The sequence below is a fragment of the Dipodomys merriami genome, unplaced genomic scaffold (genome assembly GCF_024711535.1).
Source record: "Dipodomys merriami isolate MVZ:Mamm:240054 unplaced genomic scaffold, mDipMer1.0.p SCAF_4, whole genome shotgun sequence".
In the NCBI taxonomy this organism is placed as follows: Eukaryota; Metazoa; Chordata; class Mammalia; order Rodentia; family Heteromyidae; genus Dipodomys; species Dipodomys merriami.
Genome location: NW_027205603.1, coordinates 80,890,049 through 80,913,976, shown reverse-complemented (window position 1 = coordinate 80,913,976; position 23,928 = coordinate 80,890,049). Strand labels below are relative to the sequence as shown.

At 46.1% G+C, this 23,928-nt stretch overlaps 1 protein-coding gene across 4 annotated transcripts in view; it reads right to left on the bottom strand.

Moving 5' to 3' along the window:
* Positions 1-9,561: 9,561 nt before the first annotated feature.
* Positions 9,562-23,928, bottom strand: part of Zhx2 (zinc fingers and homeoboxes 2) — a 123,514-nt gene continuing 109,147 nt past the window's right edge. For all 4 annotated transcript variants that reach the window (XM_069991335.1, XM_069991334.1, XM_069991337.1 and 1 more), the window contains exons 3-4: positions 16,950-19,673; positions 9,562-11,061 (exon numbers count right to left, since the gene is read on the bottom strand). In XM_069991335.1, the coding sequence (XP_069847436.1) occupies positions 16,954-19,449 (2,496 nt within the window). In that variant the 5' untranslated portion in view covers positions 19,450-19,673 and the 3' untranslated portion in view covers positions 9,562-11,061; positions 16,950-16,953. The remainder of the gene's footprint in view (positions 11,062-16,949; positions 19,674-23,928) is intronic.

The following is a 23,928-nucleotide window of genomic DNA, read 5'->3' as shown; positions in this document are numbered from 1 at the left end:
GGTTAATTAGAAATAAGAATCTTTTGGACTTTTCTTCCTGAACTGGCTTTGAACCTTGATCTTCAAATCTCAGCCTCCTGAGTAACTAGGATTACAGGCATAAGTCACCAGTACCCAGCCAATAATATAATTATAGTAAAGAAATATGGCAGAAGCATATTTCCCCAGTAGTTAATTTGGACATCCCTGCACCCAGCAGGTTGAGTCAGGGGGATTGTGAGTTGGAGGCCAGCCTGGGCTACATGGTGAGCTCTTGTCTCAGAAAAGAATCAAACAATGAAACATATTTAGCATATCCACATGGGTTATTTTGAGAAGGTTACAAAATATATTAAGCAGAATTCCTGCCCAAATGTATAGAATTCAGGAATCAAGTCACAAGGATACAGACACATGCTAAATCAAGGAGACACTCTACACAAGAGTGAGCCTTATTCTTTAAAAGTGTCAATGAGGCTGGGTGCTAATGCCAGTAATCCTAGATACTTAGGAGGCTGAGATCTGAGGATCAAGGTTCAAAGCCAGACTGGGCAGGAAAGTCCGTGAGACTCATGTCTCCTGTTAACCACCAGAAAACCAAAATTTTTTGAGCCATGTCTCAAAGTGGTAGAGTTCTAGCCTTGAGCAGAAGGGTTTAGGGACAGTGGCTAGGCACTGAGTTCAAGCCCTATGACCAACACACACACACACACACACACACACACACACACACACACACACACACACACACACACACACACACACACACACACACACACACACACACACACACACACACACACACACACACAGTGTCAGTGTTGGTCTGAGGATGTAGATCAGTGGCAGAATGCCTGACTAGCTAGGTTCTGTTCCCAGCACTGGAAAAAAAAAGTAAATGTTGTGAAAGATAAGATGGGCTGAGAGATGCTGCTGATTGAATGAGAGATGCTGCTGATTGAAAGAGCAAAGAAGTGTGGAAAGCAAATGCAAAAATGTGGTTTAGAATTGGAAAGAAAGCCTTGTTAATAAGGCAGGGTTAGACACTCGTCAATATTGTAATATGTATTATATAATTGTAGCAATGATAATTGTCTGAATTTGATCATTGTTCTGTGTTTATGTTAGAATTGTTTTATTGGACTTTTGTATTATGGACAATTTCAAATGCACAGGAAGGTGGAGAGAATTGTGTAACCAACACCTGTAATGACCATTGCCTAATTTAATAATTGTTAATCCACCATCTTTTTTTGTCTGAAACATTTAAAATATTTAAAGGCCTATATATCTATCTCCTTACATGTCATCTCTTCATTATATATTGTAAACAAGTAAGTACATTTTAAAATATAACTTCAACACTACCAGCATACCTAATGATTATAATAATTTCCTAATATCATCTACGATCCATCCATATTCACATTTCTTCATTTGTTCCAAATGACTCTTAAAATTGGTCTGTTCGAACCAATCAAGACAGCATTGCACTTGGGTGTTATGTTAAAAAAAACACCTTAAATTTATGTCCTACTGTTGGTGTGCTAATTTTATGTGAGTTTTACAGAGCCTTTAAAAAAGCTTATAGTTAACCCCCTCCCTCCCTTTCTTCCTTTCATCTTTCTCTCCTTCTCTTACTGCCTTCTCTTCTTCACTCCCTCCTTCCTTCTCTCCTTCCCTTCCTTTTCCTCCCTCCTTCCCTTCCTTTCCTCTTTCCCTTACTCCTCTCTCTTTCTTCCCTGATGTTTATCAAGAGCTCCCAGGTGTGTTGGCATTGGAGAGATAAGGATGCGTAAATCCAGAAACATGCCTGAGAGCATTCCTGGTCTAGTGAATAAGGAACAGTCACATGGATGGATAATTATAAAACAGGGCATGAGCACTCTGCCAGAGAGAAAGGCCAGGGATTCTACAACTCTGCAACTTCTTTCAAATGATGACAGATTGACAGGTGGATTCAAATTCCTATAGTCTGTTGGTTCCCATTGTTATAGGTCATCAGGAGTGGACTGTTAAATCCATCTGATACCCCAAAAGTTGTTTAAAATTTGCTTTTTTCCTCTTCACAGCTCTTTGAAAGTCTGTTCCCTTAGCCTTCTGTGACCACAGACATGAAAGGCAGAATCCTAGACAGAAGGCATGGGAGTGTTTGGGGTCATCCTCTGGGAATATAGGCTGGGTGCCCATTCACCATGTGTCAGCCCATCTTGACTGTGCATATCCCTGTGTTCTGTGTCCAGTGTTAGAATCAATTACGAGCCATGACAACCACTTGAGGTGGGACTGGACTATTGTGGTTAAAATCATGGGCTTTGGTCATGGGCTTAAGCCACCTGGGTTTCATTCCTGGCTCTGACACGTACCAGTTGTGTGGAGGATTCCTGAATTCAATCTTGCAGAATTCTGAAGTCCAAACTTCATTTCTATGATGTGGAAAATTGTGCAATTTCCCAGTGTGGAAGATCAAAATGGTAATGTTCCATGGAGGGCCTTTTGTCCGGAGCCACTCTTACACAATATGTGGGGTGAGCTGCCACACCAGGGAGTCAGAAGCTCTGAGAAAAACTTTCCTTGGAGCACACCTGGATTAAAAAAAAATACCCTTAAAAAGTCACTGTGTTGAGGCCATCCTAGCCCTTAGCCTGGTTCTCACACGGGTGCCTGGAAGGATTTCCCCACCTCGGAAGGGGGAGATGGTGTTGAAGACACTGTGTCCGGCACACAGCAGCTGTCTTACCAGAGCAGCTGGTTACATGACCCCACACAAAAGTTCTCTGTTGCTTTAACAGACACCACTGCGAAGGCTGCTTGGCAGAAGGAAGATCCGTTCTGGGTTTGGATAAATATTTTGAGCTAGTCTCCCTTTTAGTTGGCTGTGCCATTGTCTGTTGTTCTTTAATTACACATGTGTTCAAGAACACATGCTTCTCCAAAGTTCCCCAAGGGAGCCTGCTGACAATCTTTGCCCCACGGCTCTCATACCCAGGGGCTGCATTTAGCTCTCTGTGGTCCTGAGAAACTCTCTCACAGGCTTTGGTTGAAGATAAATAAAGGTTTCTGAAGCCTGGAGCTCTTCCGAGGATGTTGGCCCAGGCTCCCATAATCACAGAATCTCACAGATGGAATGAAAATGAATGGTCATCTGGTCTAAACCCTTTAGTTTTCAAATGAGGAGACGGGAGTTCAAGGAGTAGGTCATGGACCCCTGAATCTTGAATGATGTTGGCATGGGAAGAGCCATGGTGGGTAGCCACTGGTTCTCTGCTGCTTTTAAACCATGCTTCTGTCTAATTCCAGGGTCAGAGTGGTTCCTACCGGGCTGAGGACAGTGTGAGCATGTGGAGAGACAAATTTGGTCCATGGAAATGCGTAACAGGGCTTGTAGAGATTGTAATAGCAGGTTTTCCAGCTTCACTCTTCACTTTGCATGGACTGGAACAACTTGCTCATCTAACTCTGATGAAATCATGTCTCATGTGGTTCAGTCCTCAGTCATAGTCCAAATGTGCAAAACACAGTTAAAAGGGACATTATGAACTTAATTTTTCTCCTTTCTAAGGGACACTGGCCTGACTAGCATGCACAGCACACAGCAGCATGTTACCTAAATGCTTTGGACTGTTGCTCAGTTTTTCTTTTTTTATAGCTGTTCACCTTCAATTTCTATAATACTGAAGAATAACTGATGGGCACACTTTGAGTCATGTAAGTATCCCTTGGGCTACTCACTGAGGTCACAGATGAGTGCCAGGATTGGCCACCCATGGGTAGAAGGGTCGTGTTCTGTGCTGGTGTCATAACAATATTATCTAGTTGGAACTAGGAAAAAACTGAGCTACAGAAGCCTTTCCCAATGGGAAGGGGGGTATATGTGTGCTTTACTAAAAAGAAGAGGTGCTGGTACTGGAGAGATGAAACCTGTTGCTTGGCTACTTCTTGACCTAGAGGTGCTGAGGCAAGCCTTCAAACCACTAAACTCCCTTGTGGTTAGAGCTAAGTCCTGGCATTGGCTGGAGTCCAGAGAAGCGGGGGTCCTTGAGAGCCATTTTGGGGTATACGTGTCTTCTTTCAATTGTTTTCTGATCACCGCAGATTCTGATAGAACTGGACCAGAGGAATGGGTGAAGTTCCAGGAAGAGGAGAGGAAAGTGTGGGTATAACTGCATCAACCCAGGAAGTGTCTGTCCATTAGGCCCCACCCCACCCCCACCAGCATATCAGAAGGGAAGACAGTGAGGAGTTGGGGAACAAATTTGAAGAGAAGGACCTGATTCCAAAACTTGTGACACAAATTCAGCTAGGGGAAGTCAAATCTGAAACATGGCAAAAAAAAAAAAAAACAACAACAAACATTTTATCTCACTTTACATCTATTTCTTGTAGACTGTTTTAACTTATTTGGGGGAACTCTTGAACCACTTTTTGATTTCCCATCAGGAAGTCGGTGATTTTTTCCTTTATTACACACTAGAGAATGCTGGTTAGATTCCTAGTACTTCAAGTCCTGAAATTGTGTATATCTGTTCATTACTGCATCTTGTATCTTCTGATTTATCCTCTTGCAAACACCTCCTCCTCTTTTGAATTTAGATCAAGTTTCCATGAATAGGAAATAATGTTTAACTTACCTCTTACCTCAAAATGAGTACAGAGATAAATGAATAGGTATATAAACAAAGGGCTAGATGTAGCTCAGGGGTGGAATAGAAGTTTCATATTTGCAATGAATGGATTTGATTGCAAGTATGAGACAGATCCCCCTGTTAGATGTGGTAATATGCTCTTAATCAATCTCAGCACTCAGGAGGCAGAGATATACATCTCTTTCAAAATAATAATAATAATAATAATATCCAATGAGGAGCTGGGAAAGTGGCTCAGTGGTAGAGCGCTTGCCTTGCATGAATGAGGCCCTGGGTTCAATTCCTCAGCACCACATATGCAGAAAAGGCTGGAAGTGGCTCTGTGGCTCAAGTGGTACAATGCTAGCGTTGAGCTGAAGAGCTCTGGGTCAGTGCCTAGGCTCAGAGTTCAGGCCCCACGATCGACCAAAAAAATAATATATCCAATGAGTTGTAGGTTCTGCAAATATATCCCATATCACACAATAAGAGGTTGAAAGTAAGCCTTGTGGGAGAGGTTTGACAAGAACATCCAGGCCCCAGTTTTAAGATCAACATTGTGTACAAAGAAGGGAAGCAGGAGAATGGCATCAGCTATGTAGTGGTCTGCTTATGTTTCATCAGCCACTCCTAGCTGCAAGGGAAGCTGGCAAATGGAGTTTCTCACCTGGGGCTGGATAGATTATGATAGAAATACCTTAGTTCTGTTAGTAAAGAAGTGTGTATGTGTGTGGAGGGAGGGAATAGACTAACCAGGTGACCAGTGGCATCTACCACATATTTTCTCTCTCATTCCAAGGTTAGTAGATTCACAGAGGAGCACTACATTCAGTATCATCTAGATCCATTAGACAAAAGTACTTCTACTATCGGTGTTTGCATTAGCTGTGAAGAGGGGCAGGATGGCAAGGTTGGTGTGTACTTGCCGTCTTTGGTTTCTTTTTTTTTTTTTTTTTGGTCGATCAAAGGGCTTGAACTCTGGGCCTGGGCGCTGTCCCTCAGCTCTTCAGATCAAGGCTGGCGCTCTGCCACTTGAGCCACAGCACCACTTCTGGCTTTTTCTGTTTATGTGGTGCTGAGGAATTGAACCCAGGGCCTCATGCATGCAAGGCAAGCACTCTACCACTGAGCCACCTTCCCAGCTGCCTTCTTTGGTTAAGCCCATAGATTGATCTGTGTGCTGAACTATCTGATGGACTTTGTCAACAGACACCCTTGCTCTTGGGCTTTTGGTTGTGTTTGACTATCAGAAGGCAGTGAAGGAAGGCTGAAGATGGTAGAAATTTGAATGATGTCAGGTATTTATTCCTTGGCTCTCCGCTGGTCACCATGGTTTATTGAAGGTCACATCTCTTCTTGCGGTGTCCCAAAGGAGATGTCCATCTGTCCATCTATCCTCTACTGGGTCCTTCGCTCCTTGAAGCCAGGCCCCCCACACCCTCATTTGTTGTTTCCCTAAATCCTGTCTACATTTTTGTGAACAATCGAAATGAACTACCCCAAGATTACCAGAATGTTCTATATCTTTCCTGAAAGGGCCCAGCCTGAGGTGGTCTATGATACTTTAGGATATACCTTATACCTTATGATACCTAAGATGAAGGGTTTAGACTGATGGAAACCTTGGTCTTCACTTGCAGATTCTAAGTTCCTCCAAGTCGAGAGGAACTCAGGTAGGCGTGGCCTCGCTGGGCAGGACAGCTGACTTGCCACATGTTGTGGCATGTGCTCAAGAAGTACTTGTTTATTCATTTTATTGACCCTTTCCAGGGGCCATGATGATGTCTTTGCTGTGGTTTATATGACCATCTTACTGTGACGTGTTTAGATAGGAGACTTTCAGGGACTTGTAATAGGGAACAGACATCTTTCCGATTGTATCCATACTAGATCATGACAGGCCAGAGAGTGCTGTCACTCCTAGTGTTCACACTCTGTCTGCCCTTTTCCTTCCTCTGCCTCCTTGCTCTTGAGGCCTTGGGTTTTTTTTTTTTTTGGTCAGTTGTGGGGCTTGAACTCTGGGCCTGGGTGCTGTTCCTGCGCTCTTCAGCTCAAGGCGAGTGCTCTACTGCTTAAGCCACAGCGCCACTTCTGGTTTTCTTGTGGTTTATTGGAGAGAAGAGTCTCATGGACTTTCCTGCCCCTGCTGGCTTTGAACTGTGCCCCTCAGATCTTAGCCTTCTGAGTAGCTAGGGTTACAGGTGTGAGCCACCGGCGCCTGGCTGAGGCCTTGGAGTTTATACTCTGTTCACAGACTGGTGACCTGTCCTGTCAGATGAGGAGGGAGGAACTGTCCAATACCTTCAGAGCAAGGGTCCCCTCGACTTTAATGAACATATCAGTCACCTGAGGATCTTGTCACATGAAGATTATGAATCAACAAGTGTGGAGCGAGGGCCAGAGACTCTGCATTTCTAATGAGCTCTGGGTGCTGCTGTTGCTGAAGATCTAGGGATCCCGACTTTGAGCTATATCATCCAGTGCTGAAGCCACGAGCCACATGCGGCTCTTTATGCATAGTGTCTGCTCTTGGATTTTCATTACCTCACCAGCGTATGTCTAGTGATTGATAGAAATCCAATTGAAAAAAAAAAAGAAGGCTCCAAAAAGGAAATGTGTTGGTTTTCATAAAAACAGAAAGGCCAGGGGGAGCTGGTCTCAAAAACAGCAGAGTCCAAGGACTTAAACGATTTCACCATTGTCATTTGTTTTCATTCCATCTTAGTCTTCTTTTCTCTTCCCTTCTTACTTTTTCTTTGGGTCTCCATTTGCCTTACCTTTAGACTGACTCCTCTTCCTAGCAAGAGCTCTGGCTACTTGTGACTACAGGCAAATATGATCAGGCACAAGTTCTCCTGGTACCTGTTTGGTCCTGTGTGGGAGTTGTGCATGGTCTGTTACCTGGCTAGGTAAATGGTGCTCCAGTGCACGGCTGTCTACTATGGGAGGGAGGTGACTCATCTTCTGGAAAGCGCCTAGAATCAGATGAGCCCTCTTCTGTCTCTTGAGGGTGGCAAAGATAAAAAAAAGAACATCGAGGTAAAGAGCTCATCACTGAGCTTATACCTATAGTAAAGGTGCAATAAAAAAGATGGCTATCATTTTTTCTTTTTAAATAATTGGCTATATTCAACTTTACTGATATAAGGAAAATTAGGGGGATTTTTTTTTTTTTTTTGCCGATGATGCATAATTATGGAGAATGTGTGGTCAGGTCCTGGTCTCAGGAGGGCTTGATAAATTAACTCAGTGACTCCCCAAACTGTGATGAGGAGCGAAGGATATGGTGCCATGGACCATATCCTCAGTGGGGTGTGAGGAATTCTCCTCTTCTTCCTCTTCCTCCCCTTTCTCTTCCTCTTCATTTGTGTTGGTTGTGGGGTTTGGACTGAATGCTGTCCCTGAGCTCTTTTCTCAAGGCAAGCACTCTACCACTTCGAGTCACAAGTGCCACTTCTAGTTTTCTAGTAGTTAATTGGAGATGAGTCTCGTGGACTTTCCTGCCCAGGCTGGCTTTGAACTGCAGTCCCCAGATCTCAGCCTCTTGAGTAGCTGGGATTACAGGCATGAGCCACTGGTCCCTGGCCCCAGATGACTTTCAAAAGACTGATGTGGTTGTTGACTGTTGCTCTCTCTGATTCCTGGGAGATGGAGTGGGATTTTAAAACAGTATTCTCTTTAAATTCACTTTAATCTGGGGGAGCTTTTGGAGGAATACCGAACTGGTGGGACAAAAGGTGAGCAAATGCAGCAGTGATACTTACTAGAAACGATGTTGAAAAAGAACTACACAACTTGTGGGGAAAGGGGATCGGGAGGGGAAAAAATAGGAGAAAATGAGGGAAGAGGTGACACTGCTGAAAAAGAAATGCACTCATTCCCCGATTACATAATTGTAACCCATGTATAAATCACCTTTATAACAGCAATAAAAAAATAAAGTCCCTTAGGGTGATTATCTGCCCCGCTAAGGCTACTAATGATGTGGGATGGTCAACTAACAATCAGTGGTATAAGCTGAGTAAACACAGATCCTTGAGGAACAATGTAACCCCTGGTGGTGGTTCCACATCCTCACGCTATGGTTAGGATCCTTCTGTGTTTAGGTATTATGGGCCAGGAATTTCTCTTACTGGCATTCCTGATCTGATAGGAAAATCTTATTTAGAATTAATGGAATCTACTACCACGGGGCCTTCAGATGTTCTACTTCCCACATTGCCTCCTGGACCTCAAGAAAATCATTCTGAGATAACTGTAGTGTGTGTGTGTGTGTGTGTGTGTGTGTGTGTGTGTGTGTGTGTGTGTGTGTGTGTGTGAGAGAGAGAGAGAGAGAGAGAGAGAGAGAGAGAGAGAGAGAGAGAGAGAGAGAGAGAGAGAGAGAGAGATTTAAAACAGGTCAAACAAATACCTGGTTGGAATGGATAAAATATTTCTGTTCACACTTTAAAAGTGATTTACACACACACACACACAAACACACACACACACACAAACACACACACACACACACACAAACACACACACACACACACAGAGAACCAGGGTTCTAGACAAGTGTCAGACATCAACATGAAGCACTAATCCCTTGAGAAATGACAGTGTCCCAGATGTCAGTCACTGGCAGTCTGGGAGATAGAGGGGGAGGGACGTACTTCAGGTCACCCAATAGCCAGCAAGGCACCTAAGGTCTTCTCAGTCCTACCCTGATGCTTTACTCTGCAGTATTTGATGGAACCCTGGAGAAGGGAGGCTTAGCGCTTCCTTGTCTGTGTCAAGTACGTATGGAGGGGAGCTTGATTTTACAACCTCGTTTGTAACATCAAATTTCCCCAAGATGGGCATCCCAAGATGGATGCCAAAATAAATTTCCAACAAGAAATGACTGCATTAGAGGATCCCCAGGCTGAACTGTTGGAAGCCAGCTATTAATGAAGAAGGAACAGAGGAAAAAAAGTTATAAAAACGTTTAGTCTTTGTTTTATTGAGTTACAACAAATGAGCAACAAGTTAGAAAAACTGGTTTTTATTCAAACTCCCTAGCATTTTTTTTTTTTCTGCAGTGAACTCAAATCTGGGGGCTGTGGAGAGAGGAAGAGGGATTGCAAACATAATTCATATTGCAACATTTACACTGGATATGTCTCTTGGTTTTCCTTCTTTAAAAGTTAGGACTAACTGAAAAAAGTGCACTCAAGTAGCTAAAATTGGCCCAAAACAAACACATACACACTCAAATTAAAAACAAAAAAATTCATGGTGAGGTTGCAAGCTGAAATCTTTTCAAATGCCACACCAAGAAAAGGAAGAAGAAATGAAAACTAAAGCTGTTTGTCTTTGTACCATCTAAAGAGGAAGATCATGTTTTTTTGTTTTAATTTCATAAGAATAATGAGGCTGATAACAAATATAGGAGCCCTTTCTGCTGATATTTAAAAAGGTACGTAGAGAAGGTAGCCTCTGCTATCCAGCTCTTCCAGCACTGGCTGGATCAAATCTGGCCCCAAGCAGTTAAGAAGTCAGACCTAAGCTAGGTGCTGGTGGCTCACGCCTGTAATCCTACCTACTCAGGAGGCTGAGATCTGAGGATCGTGGTTAAAAGCTAGCTGGGGCAGGAAAGTCTGTGAGTCTCTTATCTCCAATGAACCTTTTTTTTTTTTTTAAAAGCCCAAACTGGAGCTGTGGCTCAAGTGGTAGAGTGCTAGCCTTGAGCATAAAAAGCTCAGGGACAGTGCCCAGGCTCTGAGTTCAAGCTCCAGGACTTGCAAAAGAAAAAAAAACAAAAAGGAAAAGAAGTCAGGCCCCTACTTCTCAGCAGTTCAGAAAGACAGTGTGTGGCTAAGGCAGGATTTTCCCCAAGGCAGCTGGGGGAAACGGTTTGACTTGAGAGATCTGCCATCTATAAACACATTCCAAGTTGAGACAGAGGTCCAACCTCGACCCTTCCCACCAAGAAAAATTTCCAAATGTCAACCTACCCTCAAAAAGAAATCGTCCCTACCTAAAATCCAGTAGCTATAATGGCATTACTAATATTCCCCTAAATTAATGAGAAAAAAATAGAGGAGAGGGAAAAGCAATGTGGTTAGCTCTCCCAATACTACAATAGTAGTGCCTTAAAAAGGAAGTTGCCCTCAATTAAAAAGGTAACAAAATTCCCACATTGTACAAATCAGTTCCAGTATAGCAAGAGATGGGGTGGGGTGGGAGAGGTGGCCAGGGCAGAGGAGCAAACTATATACAAGGGCCCATTGAAAATGCAGTAGTAGGACTTTGGCACTATGAACAATTCCCGAGGGTCCTCTGGGAGGTGTGCGAGGAGTGGCTGGGGGCCCCCGTGCCCTCCAGGCACACACAAGCGAAGTTGCACTTGGAATCGCTGGCGAGGTGGCCCACATGAGGAACGTTTCTTCAAGGTCGGAGCATCTCCTTATCAGCAGAGTTCCAGCCAAGTACCCTAGAAGGAAGACACAAGCCAGAGACAGATGTCGGCAAAGAGGACCACTGTTTAATGCAGTGCAAAGCAGCTGGCTGCCTCTCCCTGGACCCTTGGGGGAAGGAGCAGGGGGTGGGGGAAGGGGAGGATTTATTGTATGTCATTATTATTATTTTAGCTGTCCCTGAGCTTCTTTGGCTCAAGGCTAGCGCTCTACCACTTGAGCCACAGCTTCACTTCTGGCTTTTCTGGTGGTTAATTGGAGATAAAAGACTCAGGGACTTTCCTGCCTGGACTGGCTTCAAATTGTGATCTTCAGATCTCAGTCTCCTGAGTAGCTTGGATGACAGGTGTGAGCCACTGGTCCCCTGCTGGGGTGGGGATTTCTTCCCAAGCTATCTTGAGGGTTGGAGGAAGGACACACACCCTTCAATGCCTACTTTGTTAAGATAGAAGTGTATTTCCCAGACACAGACAGATACTAGGGGACATGCCCAGAATGAATTAGGCTTTTGAAAACAGTGTGACTTTCTGGTGGACTGTGACTCCTCTAAGCATCCTGGGAGGCAGCCGGTCCCCATGGCTCCTGGAGTCAGACAAACCTGGGGATGGGTCCTGTGGCTATGGGCTGTACCCATGTGATATCATCTTTCACAGGGATGTGACCATATCTACAGGTTGAGTTGTGACAATTCCATGAGTTAATGTATGCAGCAGGTTCTCGCAGAGTGCCTGGGTACTGGCTAAATATTATATGTGCTTTTGTTGTTGTTGTTTTTAATTACAGGGAGCTATTTGCAAGCATGGTAGGATACATAATAATAAGCAGAGAGATTTAGAATACATTTTATTTAATGTTGATATCAATTCTAAGAAGTATAGGTATTATTGTCATTCCCATTTTACAGGTGAGGAAACGGAACAGAGAAGCTAAGTAAGTTACCTATGATCATACATTGGTAAGTGGAAGGGCCAAGATTTGAACCCAGGGAATCTCCAGAGTCTGTGCTCTTAACCAATAGTACTCAGAATGGAGAAATTTTTTTTTTTTTTTTTTTTTTTGTTGTTGTTGTTGGTGGTGGTGGTGGTGGTGGGGCTTGAACTCTGGGCCTGGGCGCTGTCCCTCAGCTCTTCAGCTCAAGGCTAGTGCTCTACCACTTGAGCCACAGCGCCACTTCTGGTTTCCTGGTGGCTTATTGGAGATAAGAGTCTCACAGACTTTCCTGCCCTGGCTGGCTCTGAACTGTGATCCTCAGATCTCAGTCTCCTGAGTAGCTAGGATTACAGGTGTGAGCCACCGGCGCCCGGTTTAGGAATGTTTGATTCTTACATACTTGGTAAACAGTCTAAGGACCTTCCTATAAACCACATGTCCTTCCGCTGGTGCTTCCTCACCTCCCTCAGCCTTTCTGAATTGGAGCGTGTTAGCCCTCACTCTGGATTAGGTTTTGGTTGAAGGGAATGTTGTAGCTCATTGGATTTTCTCTCCAGACCACTTAGCAATGAGGTTGCTTCATTTTCTTTCTTTCCTTCCTCCTTCCCTCCTTTCCTCCCCCCCCCCCTTTTTTTTTTTTTTTTGCAGTTCTGGGGCTTGAACTCAGGGCCTGGGCACTGCCCCTGAACTTCTTTTAGCTCAAGGCTAGCGCTCTACCACTTGTGCCACAGCTCCATTTCTGGCTTCTTGGTAGTTAGTTGGAGATAAGAGTCTCAGGAACTTTTCTGCCCAGGCTGGCTTTGAACTGTGATCCTCAGATCTCAGCCTCTTGAGTAGACAGGATTACAGGCAGGAGCCACTGATGCCCGGCTTGGTTGCTTCACTTTCTAATCATATGTTGATTTTCAGTTTCCATTCACAGTTTCATTAACTGGCATAAGAAGTCTAGCTTTCAGCCTGTCTTAGCTCTTGACAAGCTTTTCTCACTAAATTTCATCTTTTTTTCCCCTGGTACCATGAATTATTTCAGGATGATTATATGTGTAACCTCCTCAGCGAACTGCACTTTTCAAGATCATACGTTTAAGCAGAGGCATCACTGAGAAAGTCTGAATTTCACGAGACCCATATTCTTGGTTCATAAAAGCTGTGAAATAATTTAGGAAGATGTTTTTCCCTCTCAGTGGGAAGCCTTCTTTAAGGTGCCTCTGATTGGATCTTGAGAGAGCTTCCAGATTTCACTGCTAGCCCAATATGGCAGATCCCCCAAATATTAGGGGCGTCTAACGTTGCCATGTGTTTAACACTTTAATGTTTTCCAGCTCACACTTGTGACATTCATCAGAATCAAAGTGGGGTTCTTGGATATGCTTTGATTTGGGGGATACAGCTAACTCCTACATCTCTGCATTTGTGGATGTTAATTCAAATGTCAGTGGTCATCCAGGCACTAGTGGCTTACGCCATTAATCCTAGCTTCTCAGGAGGCTCAGATCTAAGGATCGTGGTTTGAAGTCTTGGGGGTGGGGGTGATAAGGCAGCCATAGCTAGTCCAGATGTGCATCTCAAGTAGGAGTGGCGAATAAACTTGGAAGAAAGGATGGGACAGTTGGCCCCAGGGGTCTCAGGGAACTGTCCCTTGGGAAACCTTTCAGGAAGTGCCAACCAAGTTCACTCTGCCATACTGTGCATCTTAACATTCAAATCCAGCAAATCCAGGTGGCTCACAACAGCTTCTGTTATAGAGAACCACGGGGCTCGCTTTTAGCTTAAATGAACCCAAACTCTGATTCCTGGCTATGCCAAACAGCTTATGAGCCTCAATTGCATGATTCCTTTTCTTGTGTCTGGACCTTGGCCTACACTGTTCTTTCTATAACAGGAGTGATTTTTTTCTTTGTGGTGGTACTGGGGCTTGAACTCATGGCCTCAGAACTTGCTAGGCAGGCACTCTACTGCTGAGCTGCCTTACGGCATTGTTTATACTAGTTATTTTTTAGACAGGGTCTGGCTTCCCTAGCATAAATATGTGTGTGGACTCTAGATCACTTCCTCTCAGAAGCTCCCCTGGCCTACCCAGCCTGAGTGTCTGGACTGTGAGCACCACACAGAGCTGTGTAGAGTCTCCCTGTATCACATGCCATACTGGTTAGGAGAGGAAAGGTCAGGTTGCACCCTCCGTAACCTCTTGGGTTCTGCACAAATGAGCAGGGACTGTGTCATCTGTCACCAGTTGTCTCTGGCCTCTATCACAGCATCTGGCACACAGCAGGTGTCTTGAATGTATGGCTGAATGGAATAGAACCCTATCATCCGCTGTGGGGTGAGCGGAAGACACTGGATGAGAAGACGTTACTGGATGAGAGAGAGATCAAGGATGGAAGACGGGACAAGTGAGGGCAACAAAAAAAAAGTCGCTTCTTCAGTTCATCAGGGGAGATACAGGCTAGACTGATAGAATATTGTGTGTGTGGTATGTGTGTATGTGTGCGCCTCAGGCCTTTGGGATTTTGCTTAGCTTTTCGCTCACAGAGGTGCTCTACTGCTTGAACCATGTTTCAGCCCAGGTATTTTTGCTGGTTAATTGGAGATACAGTCTCAGGGCCTATTCTATCAAGCTAGCTTTGGTCCTTGACTCTCAGATCTCAGCCTCCTGAGTAGCTTGGGTTACAGGCCTGAGCCATGGCGCCTGGCTTGATTGACAAAGGGCAAGAAATTGGCTATAGCAACGGAAGCCAAGGCAGCCAGATAGAGGTGGGCAGTTCCTACAGGAGATATGATAGCATTCCAGGGTGGGAAGCTCATTAAGTTGTTCTTTTTTTGGGTTAGCTGGTAGAACTGGTTCAAAGAAAGCTTCTAGAAGATTCTCCTCATTTGCTAGGTGCTTTATTATCAAGTAAACGAATGAACGATGGTGGAGTTCATTACCACAAAGCTGTGGCCATTTCTAGGGCTCCCTTTAGGATCTTGTAAAATCATTAGAAGGTTCCCACCTCTCTGTCATTATTCTAAAGGATGCTGTGAGACGTGCCCCTTCCTTGGTCTTTTAATTGCTCTCTGGAGAAGTCCACCTGGGCCGTTGCACATTTTGCCTTGCATTCTAGGCTGCCCTTGCAAAACCTTTCAGAAAGGAACCCCTTCTTTCCTCTACTCACCCCTAAGCCACCTGCTAAGCTGGGGCCTGGAGTGGCGCTGGCCCAGCCAGGAGCACATGCACAAGGCATGTCCCATTATGTGCGCAAAGAGGCCATTAGTAACCATAGCAACCTCCCTTCCCTGGCTTTTGTGGCCCTACAGGTCTAAATTTACACAGGTGTCTTCAGACTTGAAGGGGTCTCAGGACCTCAGTGGAGAGCAGCTTCCTTGAGCCACAAGAAGGCAATATATAAAGCATTTTTAGAGCATTTCAGGTGAAATGAAATAACCTCAAATCTCCAATTCAGTCAACTTAAATACTCTTGGTAGCATCTGGAAGGAAGCAAAGAAAGAGATGCTATCCTTTTTACTGCTTAAAAAAAATAGCAGCAAGCGCAAAACACACAAGAGATGGTGTTGTTCTTACTGTTCTGACAAGACAAGTATGGGACAGGACCAACAGCTGCTCTCCTAAACAGGCCACGGTGCGAGGCTGTCCCCGGCTTAGCCCAGCCTTGTAAGTACACATGACTGACTGCCCGTCCCTGTTTTCTTTTCTCTTTTTCCCTTTGAAAGAGGATGCGTCTACCAGAAAAAGAATGGTAAGTGGGCCTGAGGTAGACAGTATGAGTTTGTGATGCCCCACTGGGTACATCACGTGTTCAGAACATCACGTTGTACAGAGGATGCACACACAACAAGCACGGGCTGTGGCTCCTCATGTAAAGTACCACAATCCAAAATGCTGCCAAAAGAAACAATGTCTTCAGCTCCCAGAGGAGCCCCAAATTCTACACGATGGAACTCTGGTTCAAGCACAAGATAAGTAAAACAAACCGCAAGGATGGGAGGCATGGCTCAGGTGGTAAAATACCAGGTGTGAGCAAAAAAGGTGAGCTAGGAGGGGGAATGATAGAAGGGGTGAGATCGATCGGGATGTATTGTACTCATAAATTCACATGGTGAATTGAAACCCCTTTGTGCAACTATGTAAGATTAATACATTTTTTTAAAATTTGAAAACGCTGAGGGAGAGTGAGAGGCAGAATTCAAGTCTAATACTGGCACAAAATAAATAAGCAACAAAAATACATAGCACAAAATAACCTTTGGGCTGTGTGAATAAGGTGTTTATGAAATATAAATGCATTTCATGCTGAGACTTAGGCCTTAGACTCAAGATACTGTATCATGTCTTGTTTATATACATATATATATATATATATCTAAATATTCCAAAATCTTGTTTACACATATATGTAAATATTCTGAAATCTGAAAATGCCTCTACCCTTAAGTGTTTTAAATAAAGCATAGTCTATTTTTTTGTTTGTTTTTTTTTTGTGGCCAGCATTGGGACTTGAACTCAGGGCCTAAGCACTGTCCCTTAACTATTTCTGTCAAAGCTAGCATTCTACCACTTGAGCCACACCTTTGCTTTGGGCTTTTGCTGGTTAATTAGAACTAAGAGTCTCAGAGACATTTTTTATCTGGGCTGGTTTTGAACTGCAATCTTCAGATTTCAACCTCCTGAATAAGACTTCAGGTATGAGCCACCAATGCACAGGTCAGGATAGTCAATTTGCAGATCACATCAAGATTCTATTTGTTATGTAGGTGATCTCTCTCTTTCTCTTTCTCTCTCTCTCTCTATATATGTGATACACACACACACATACACACATATATATATACACACATGTATGTATGTGTAGCTATGTACCATTCTTGTCAATTAGTAAATATTAATTTGAGCGGATGTTTCATGTAAGCACCACCTTGTCAATGGAGAGAAAGGAAAGCAGCATCCTCGCACTTGGGGGTACGCAGGTGGGCTTACCTGGCTAGGCCTGGCTAGTCTCTGCAGGAGCGCCGTCCGAGTCCGAGTCGGCCAGTTCTGCGGTGCCATCTCCTGCTGCCTGACTCCAGCTATCTGACTTGTCTGAGGTGGCGTCCTCCTCTCCCACGGTCACCTCTACGAAGTCCACAATGCCGGACTCCTCGTTCTCGTCACTGCCCTCAGACCCGTTGGAGGTGGCCTCCGAGGGCTTGGCCGCTAAGCTGTCCTTGGCCTGCTCGCTGGCTGCTTTTCTCCTGGGGACTGACCTTTCCAAGTTTTCCTCGCAGAGCATTTTGGGGTCTCTGTGGTACTGCGGTGTCACCTCGCTCCCGTTCTTTGGGCTCTCGCTGATGGGTTTTGTGACTTTCCTGGTGACAGCCTCATAGCCGGACTCGTCGGAACTGTGTGGCTGTGGATAGTGGTCCATCCACTTCAGGGCTCCAGTCTTTAGCAAGCATCTGTTCTCCTTGAACCAGCGCACGATCTCAGTCCGGACCAGGCCGGTCTTGGCTGCCAGCTGGTCGTACTCTTGTGGAGTCGGCCACTGTGTTCTTGCGAAGGTGCTTCTCAGGAGATGAACCTGTTCTTGACTTTGTGTGATTGCTGGTGAGGGACTGGGCAGGGAACTGGATAGCTGGGCACCGGAGAGCTGGTCAAGTCGAGACAGAGCACCGTTGGGAGGGACCACATCCGGGCCTTTTTTGCTAGATCCCATGGAATCGAGGACAGCCTGCTCCATGCTGTCTCGAAGCTTCCGTCTCTCTGAGAACCAAGAGTCGATCTCTCTCCTGCTCAGCTTGGTCTCCACTCTGAGCCGATCCAGTTCTGCTTGAGTAGGAAAGGAGCTTTTCAAAAAGCTGTCTTCCAGGATTTTCACCTGACCTTGTGTTTTCTCTTTGAACTTCTGGGGGGCAAAGTCCGGGTAGGCATGGTAGGTGCGGCCGTGTCGGGAGGTGGAGATGGCCATCTGGTCTTTGGCAAGGGACTCGCTGGTGATGTGGACGATGCCTCGCTGACACCGGTACCGGTGGTCGCTGAACCACTTCTTGATCTCACTCCTGGCCAGGCCGGTTACCTCGATGAGCCGGTAGACCTCGGCATCGTCAGGAAACTGGCTCTGGAGGAAGCTGGCCTTGAGGTGTGCGATCTGCAACTTGGTCTTCTTGCGGTCGCTGGCTGGTGGGAGCGGGGTGTTGGCCACCTTGGGGGGGGGAGGCTCTGGCACCTGGGCAATGTGTGGCCGCTTGGGTTCGGGGGCAGCCTGGGGAGTCACCAGAGGTCTCTTGTGCCCGTGGTTGGTCACTCCGGCCACAGCCAGTGTGATGGGTGAGCAGGAGACAGTAGTGGACCCGCTGGTGACTTGAGTCAACACGAGGCTGGTCTGGCCAAGGATTTGGCAAGGGAGCGCTGTCTGGAGGATGGGCTGTGACACCTTGGTGGGGGCCAGCTGGGCAGGAAGCACAGTGATCGTGGGGGGTACGGATTGGATGGTACCATTAAACATCTTCTTCCGGGCCTCCTCTACCTCCTCCGGGGACCAGCTGATGCCATGCTTCAGGCGCTGGGTGGCGAACCAGATTCGGATATGCTCCTCTGGGTGCTTGGAGGCGGCCGTCAGCCAGGACAGCTCAGCCTGGGTCGGGTAAGGGAACTTGTTGAAGGAATTGATCATGGTGGCATTTGTGTCCAGGGCGGAGTTGTATTTGGTAGTATTCAGCGGGACGGGGACCTTGGGGACAAGGTTGATATTTGGTGGCAGCTGTACGGAAGGCATGACGTGTCCCAAGGAGTCTTGGAGGAGCTCTACGCCCCCGAGTCTCGACAGTATCTCCGCCGTGTCCGTCACCAGGCGGGCTGTCCCTTCCATGTGGTTTTCGGGGATGGCCTCTTCAGGCTTTTTGGGGGCCTTCTTGGTGTCAGTTTTCGGTTTTCCTGTCTTCATGATGGGGGTTTTACTCACGGGGATCCCAGGATCGCTGTCCCCACTGCCGGGGCCACCGGTGGTGATGGACCCGACGTGATTGGTGGCTTCGATGGACTGCTCCAGGACGGTCTGATTATTGCGCTTGATTAACTTTAACTTGAAGTTGGTCTCGCCTGGGTGGAACTTAGAGTTGTGCTCCGACAAGGAGTCGTACTTTTTGGTGGTGAAGTTGCACTCGGCGCACACGTACAGGGGGTTGAGGATGACGTTGGGGTGCTGCATGTCCACGTGCTCTGTGAACTCGTTCAGGTTTTGGGTGGAGTAGGGGCAGTATTTGCACTCATAACCCCCCTGGAGCTTTTTGGATGGGTTTTCCCCTGTGGGTTTCACCTCTATTAATTCACTTTCTTTGGAAGAGCTTTCAGGATCTGCTGCCCACCTGTCCTTAGCTCCGTCAGACGGGGGCATGCCCATTTCTTTCTCTTTGGCCCTGTCTGCATCCTCGGCCACATCTTGTTCTACCACTTGGGACGTCCGAACCATGCATGGAGTTGTAGATTTTCGTTTGCTCGCCATGTTGACTGGGTGCCACAATGCCTTCGTTTTGGAATCTGGGAGAGGGGAGCGCAGTGGCAGTCTTGGGACAAATAAGATGGCACGCTTGCTTTGGGTTTTACTCCCTCTCAAGTGGCTTTGGCTTTCCTTGAATGCTGAAGTCTCCTCTTGCCGTTTTCAGAACGCTTTTCAGCACGAGCAATTGTAAACGCACCCACCGCTATGCTCACCAGGTAGCATCTTATCTGTGAGACAAGCACAAAGAGAGATTCCGTGTCTTTTCACAACTCAAAAGCAACTCACAGTTCTTTTTGATTTATTTCTAAGCCTCACCCCAAACTGGCATCCAGAGCCAGTTTGCTACTCATGTAGCAAAGTGGATCCTTGTAAACATGAAAGGTCATGGTCTCTAACCACCTCGGGCAGGAAGTAGAAACAACTTGGGGGAGAGGAGGAGCTTCACCTTAGGTTTAGATATGAAAAGGTGCAGAAAAGAAAAAGAAATGGTTTTCTTGACACGTATGACCAAGTCTTTGCGTCAGAGGCCCTACTTCCTGCCTAACTTCCAAAAAACGCTACCATTAAAAGCCTTGCCACTGGGCATTGGTGGCTCCTGCCTGGATTCCTAGCAATGAGGATCGCAGTTTGAAGCCAGCCAGAGCACTTGTCTTTGAGACTCTTATCTCTAATTAGCCACCAAAAAGCTGGAAGTGGAGCTGTGGATCAAGTGGCAGAGTGCCAAGCCTGAGTGAAAAAAGCTAAGGGGGAACAAATGCACGTGCCGACACCCACACCAAAAGCATCCACTCGCCCATTGGCCGCCCATGTTCTTTTTTCTCCTATGCTCACTTCCAGAGTCCAGGTGATGTCATTTTCTATCCTGTCTCTACGGATGGCCTGTGGTCTCTGAGAGGAAGAAAAAGCAGGCCAGACTGCCAGACAGGCTCCCTGTGGAGCCTGGAGCTTGCAGGGCATGTCCTGTTCTTTATCTCCGTAGGAAGGCATCTGGGACAGGGCTGGCAGAGGCCTGGTGCTGTGGGTCTCCAGCCTGGGAGGGGAGCGTGAAGGCAGGAAGTCAGAGAGCCCTGTAAAGCCCCACATCAGTGCCTGGAGCCCAGAGGCCTCAAGTGTGGCACTCAGGGAAATCACATCTTGAGCTCCAGGAGAAGGGGGACAGGACAGAACTTCTCATTTCAGGGCTTTTCATGGTGGTGAGAGGCTGTCAGAGGAAATAACAGGGCTGTCTGGGAGCTTTCAAAGCAAGCACCTTGTCAAGAAAGACATCAAAGCCAGAAAAGATGGTTTTTAGCTTTGCAGGGTCTCCTGGCAGAGCTGTTAATAGATCCTGCCTCAGGTCACTAAGGTCAGAATGTTTTTCTGGGAGTGGGAATGGCTCTTTTGTGTTTTAAAATCATAACATTACCTGAGTCTCAGCCGTGGGGAGGAATTCTGATGGGTAGATATGGTGGAGGATGTGGTCAATGAGTGAGGCGAGGAGGAATTGGATGCTGGATTTTTTAAAAAATTGATAATGGGGCTTGAATTCAGGGCCTCACACTCTTTTTTAATATATATTTTTTATTGTAAAGATACTGTAACAAAGGGGTTACAGTTACATGAGTAAGGTAATGAGTCCATGTCCTATAGAGCATTGTAACCTCATACTCTTTGTTTGCTTTTCCCCTCACAGCTCATGCTCTACTACTTGAGCCATGCCATCAGTTCTGGCTTTTTGGCTGGTTAAATGGAGATAAGAGTTTCTTGGACTTTTCCACCCAGGCTGGCTTTGATCCTCAGATCTCAGCCTCCTGAGTGGCTAGCATATGGGCATGAGCCACCAGTGCCTGACATGTATGGATTTCTTTTATCCATTGTATGCAAGTATGGGGTTGTTACAACAAATCTCCCTTGTTCGGACTAGGCTTTGCTAATAAAGTGTTGAAAAAAATGAAGCAATGCTGACTAAGTGACTGAATTTCGGCCACTGACTCCACATGTAGTTGTATTCCTCCAACAGGAAACTGGTATCTCGTCCAATGGCAGCTGAGCTGACAGTGAGCTCATTTGCATACAGCGCGCCTAATTGTGAATGAGAGGAGCTCTGAGCTCCCAACCCAGACCACCTGTTGTGGAAATGAGTTCATCCAACTCCTCAAAGAAAGTGTGTGAGGACAGCTGCTCACACTTCTATCACCTCTATGGATTCTGCTCACTGCTCTGCTGCCATCTTTCTTTTAGCTGTTGGAAATAACCCACCTGGCTGACCCTGGAGCTAGCCACCATATTCAAAAGCCCTCCTAGGCTCTGGCTCTTTCAGCCACTCTTTCTTAATCTCGGTTTCCTTGTCTAGCTTCTGCTCTCTGCAAGTGCAGCTCCATGCCCTAGCTCTTTCTCCTTCTGCTCTTCATGCTCCTTAGGATACTCTTTGGACCAAAGTTCCCAACTCCCCCTTGCAGATATCCACCAAACCAATCCCTCTATCTCCTTTATTTCTCTCCAGAGCCCTCCCTTCCCAGTTAGCAGCCACCAGCAACAAGGTAGGAGGCTGGAAGAATCTGTACCTGGGCAAAGCCTGTAGTAACCAGTCCACTTGAAGCTGATTAATTTTGGGTAGTACTTGGCATGTGCTCTACTGCTTGAGCCATGCCTGCAGCCCCTAGTATTTGTTTTTTGCTAGTGGTAGGGCTTGAACTCAGGGCCAGGCTGTCCCTTAGCTTTTTTTTTTTTTTTTTTAAAGCTCAAGGCTAGTGCTTTACTACTTTGAGCCCCAGTACCCCTTCCAGTTTTCTGGTGGTTAATTGGAGATAAGATTCACACAGACTTTCCTGCCTACACTGACTTTGAACTACAATCCTCTTGAGTGGCTAGGGTTACAGGTGTGAGCTATTGGCGCCTGACAAGATAGGCCTTTCATTCTGTTAAGCCACAAGTATGTGGGTGTGCATGCTCATGTGTCAGAGAGAGAGAGAGAGAGAGAGAGAGAGAGAGAGAGACAGACAGACAGACAGACAGACAGACAGACAGACAGACAGACAGACAGACAGACAGACACATGGGGAGAAGAAATACTCAGTCATGGAAGTTCTACTTGCCATTTTGTGTGTATGGGAGGGTGGAGGGGGGTGCACTGCCAGTACTGGGGTTTGAACTAAGAGCCTGGATGCTGTCCCTTACTGCTCAAGGCTGGTGCTCTACCACTGGAGACACAGCTCCACTTCCACAAAGGTTCTGTTTTAGAACAGAAGATGGAGATATTCTGGCCCAGAGAAATTTTCCTCCCCTGTAACTTCCTCACTACCTGAACAATCACGGGAGACAAAGACAGCACGAGCACACTGCAGATCTGTTTCCAAGCCTGCTCTTCCTGCCCCTAATTGGCTGGGCCACCTTAGACCAGTTACCACCTCTCTCTGGGTCCCAGTTTTCTCAGTAAAACCAAACATCTGGACACCTTACTCCCTTACTTTGAGCCACAGCTCCACTTCCGGTTTTTAGGTGGTTATAGAGATAACAGTCACAATTTTTCCTGCCCAAGTTAGCTTTAAACCTTGATTCTGAGATCTCAGCCTCATGTGTAGCTAGGATTACAGGCATGAGCCACTGGCACCTGGCTCCCTAATTTTTTATTTTTTGCACTTCAGAGCCTGGGTGCTGTCTCTGAGCCTCTTTTTGCTCAAGGCTAGCATTCTACCACTTGAGCCACATCACCACTTCCAGTTTTTTTTTTCTGGTTAGTTTATTGGAGAAAAGAGTTTCGCGGACTTTTCTGCCTGGGCTGCCTTTAAACCACAATCTTCAGATCTCAGCCTCCTGAGTAGCTAAGCTTACAGGTGTGAGCCACTGGCATCCATCTGCATAAAATCTTTTTACACAAGGATGATCCATAAAAACTAAGGAATATAATCAACAACTACAACATGGACAGTCATTCCCATTGCACTGGACAATGCCTTTTGCTAGGTCCCTCCTCTGAAGGGAAAATGGGCAAGACAGAGCCAGGTGCACCATCTATGCTTCTGTGATACCTGTGCACAGGGCTCCGGTGTCCCTCAATTTTAACATGTCTAGAACCAACCCAACTAAATGCCTCTCCAAAATGGCTTTTGTGTACCATTCCTTATTCCAAATGAAAGCATCAGCATCTCCTCATTTAGGTTGAAGTCCTGGATTCCTCCTTTTCCTCCATCCTATAGTTTATTGGGAACTGGGCCTTTCTGATTCTGTCCCATGTCTCCTAGTTCTTATCTCATTGCCGTTATTTTGTTCTTTTCTGGAGGTTCCGTGTTTGAACTCAAGACTCATGAGGCAGGTGTTCTACCACTTAAATTACGCGTCTAGCCCAATTATCTCCCAATGCTTCCGCTCCAGCTAGATGGTCTCATGACATTTCTTGGCCTGGCCCGTGTGATGTCTCTGTTCTCTTACTAAAGACTTCATTCACTCTGGGCACAAGTGGAGCCCTGGCAGTGGGCATGTAACTTGGTCCCAACCAATCAGTAT